This window comes from Salvia splendens, chromosome 6, assembly GCF_004379255.2.
Source record: "Salvia splendens isolate huo1 chromosome 6, SspV2, whole genome shotgun sequence".
Lineage (NCBI taxonomy): Eukaryota > Viridiplantae > Streptophyta > Magnoliopsida > Lamiales > Lamiaceae > Salvia > Salvia splendens.
This window is the reverse complement of record NC_056037.1, coordinates 32,180,025-32,182,964: the sequence shown is the minus strand read 5'-3', so window position 1 is coordinate 32,182,964 and position 2,940 is coordinate 32,180,025. Positions and strand designations below refer to the sequence as shown.

General features: G+C 37.1%; 1 protein-coding gene across 1 annotated transcript; it reads left to right on the top strand.

Moving 5' to 3' along the window:
- The first annotated feature begins 1,503 nt into the window (after positions 1-1,503).
- LOC121807371 (vacuolar iron transporter homolog 4-like) lies at positions 1,504-2,418 on the top strand. Its single transcript, XM_042207586.1, has one exon. The coding sequence runs from the start codon at positions 1,607-1,609 to the stop codon at positions 2,216-2,218; it is 612 nt and encodes a 203-aa protein (XP_042063520.1). The 5' UTR covers positions 1,504-1,606; the 3' UTR covers positions 2,219-2,418.
- Positions 2,419-2,940: the final 522 nt, after the last annotated feature.

Genomic DNA, 2,940 nt, shown 5'->3' with positions numbered 1-2,940 from the left:
CATTTAACTCTCAAAAAGCATGAACTGATTTTGAGTATGATGTCGGTCCCGATTATTTTTGAAACCCTCAGTTTTTTTTTGTGTATGCAGCAATAGTTATGAATTAATTTTTTTTTCATTTAATTTAAATATGACGCTATAATAGTTGACCATTTTCTATTTCAAAATTCACATTAAATTGCGATGGTTAAAATGCGTACCTAATGCCAAATATTTTAGTACTTCTTTTTTGTAAAACTGTTGTTTTAACTCATGCATTTGACTTACGAATATGACATTTTCGTTTCTCAGATTATATGAAGTACGTTTTATAGAAAAATAAGAAGTAATACTATATAAGTAGTACTCTAATTTTTGTGTGGTAGAGCAGGGAAGAAATAAAAAGAAGAGAACCCGATTTTTGCAGAGAAGGAAAAGATAAAAAATGGTCAAGGAAGAAAAAGGACAAAATCTAAAAAATAAAAAGGCTATTATTAATATGAATTGCAAGTCATTTATACTTGGTTGTAGTGTATATATTAGTACTAAAAGTTCCAAAATACCCTTAAGACCTCTGGAGTTTTTAGGATAAGCTAGGGCGAGACTTCAATAATTTAAAGGCAAATTATGTACTAGTAATTCACTTTATATACTACCCACGTATTAATAAATTATAAAGTAAAATACATGTCTTTAATTAAGTCATTTAGTTGAGGATGACTTAGTGGCGGTGGAGAACGACGGTAAGTTGAAATTCCACAAATCTTTTTTTACATTTAATTTTTCAAGTACAATTTACATTTGTGTTGATTTGTAGACTATATATTCCATAAAAATGTAAAATTTTGTCCATGCACACCAAAAAGAAGGGGTGGGTCGGTACGTTATACTTTATCTGAGAAAAAACCATATATTTACCTCACAAAAATTTGCGTTATACCATACTTTATTTAGTATACCTAGTTTTTAGTATGATGAATTTTAATATCAATATCGTATCTCATTTTTGGTATATCGTTCTTTAGGGGTATACCAAAATTTTCAACATCAATAAAATAGAATACATGAATTTTTAGAATATTATTTAGATTTTAAAAATATAAATATAATTATATTTATATTTTATTGTATGTATGGCAAATTCGGTATACCATGTGTATGTGATATATACCATATTTTCGGCATACACTGTAATCACAGTATAAATTGTATATACCGAATTTCGTTATGCCGCGGTATATGAAAATCCATACCATTAGCTTAACAAAATTTCGGTAAAATATCATACCGTACCAAAAATTTGATATTTTTGATATATTTCCAATATGATACGGTCAGTATTTCGATAATTTGATATTTCTCCAAACCCCTAAACCACGTTCATTTAATACATGTGTCACCAAGTACAAAGGATAGACCTAAAAAGGTGGATATATTTAATTACGACGAATTAGATATATTTAATTACGACGAATTACACTCTTATTTTTTTGTTCTTTCAGTATTGAATTAGTGTAACTGAAGTTAATATATAGTGTCTTCCTCTGTAAATACCTCTTTTAATGTAGCCAATTCACATCATCTCTACTTGCAAAGCAAAGCCCTAAAATATCTGTTTCTAATCTTTATGGCTGCATCAAACCAGCTCCAAATTGTGATCCCTAACGACCTCCCCAAAATGGAGGAAGAAATCGACTACTCCGAAAGGGCACAGTGGCTCCGAGCGGCGGTGCTCGGAGCCAACGACGGCTTGGTCACCATTGCATCACTGATTCTTGGAGTCGGAGCCCTCAAACACGAAGCCAAGGCCATAATCCTAACGGGCTTCGCCGGACTTTTCGCCGGAGCTTGCAGCATGGCCATCGGGGAGTTCGTGTCGGTGTACACACAGCTGGACATAGAGAAAGGCCAGAGGAAGAGAGAGAAAGGGATGGGACTAGAGGAGAGGGAGAAGCTTCCGAACCCTTGGCAGGCCGCGGGGGCTTCGGCCCTCGCCTTCTCGCTGGGGGCCGTTGTGCCGTTGCTTCCTGCCGCCTTCATTGCGGATCACAGGGTCAGGATGGGGGTGGTGGTGGCGGCCACCACGTTGGGGTTGGCGGGGTTCGGAGGTGTCGGGGCGGCGCTGGGGAGGACTAAGGTGGTGAGGTCTTGTGTGAGGGTGGTGGTGGGAGGGTGGATGGCCATGGCTATCACATTTGGTCTCACTAAGTTGATTGGCTCTAGTGGATTTGGAGTCTGACTAGTAATAAGCGCAACTTAGTTGGTAAGGTAAGAAGCTAGAGTCAATTATTATGGATGAGGATATGAGTGACTAATAAAATATGCATTGGCACACAAACTTAATTGGTGTATATGCATGCTATCTATATATGTACGTACTTTGTAGGAAAAAAATTGGCTAGTCTTGTATGGAAGTCATAAGCTTAATGTATTTATAAGTGTATGGGGTCATAGGGATATAAATTTATCATGTTTACTTTTATTTCTAACTTTATAATGTTAGTAGTACAAGTATTTAAAGACACATGGATTGTCTTGTTTCCTAAATCCTGTTCTCTAAAAATAAATATAAAGGCGAAAGTTTCGTACCAAATATTAGAGCATCCACGGTGGGGCGCCCTAAAGCCCGCCCTATGCACTGCCACGTCAGCATTTTATCCTCCTACCCTTCCACCTGCAGTGGGACGCCCTAAGCATTTTCTTCTATTTGAATACTTAAATAACTACAAAAATTGAGAAAAACCTTCATTTCATTTATAATTAATACATTACAATACGGATTACAAAAAAAATATGCAAACTCAGCGACGACGGTTACGGGCCCACACTTCTTCAACCATATCGTTCATGCGCTGTGCATGGTCGTGTTGGTTGCGCATTGAGGCCTATCTAGATAGAACCTCATTGAAGTCCGTCGGTAATCCTCGAGCGGGGGGCTCGGTCGCTGTGCTGGAGGAGCTA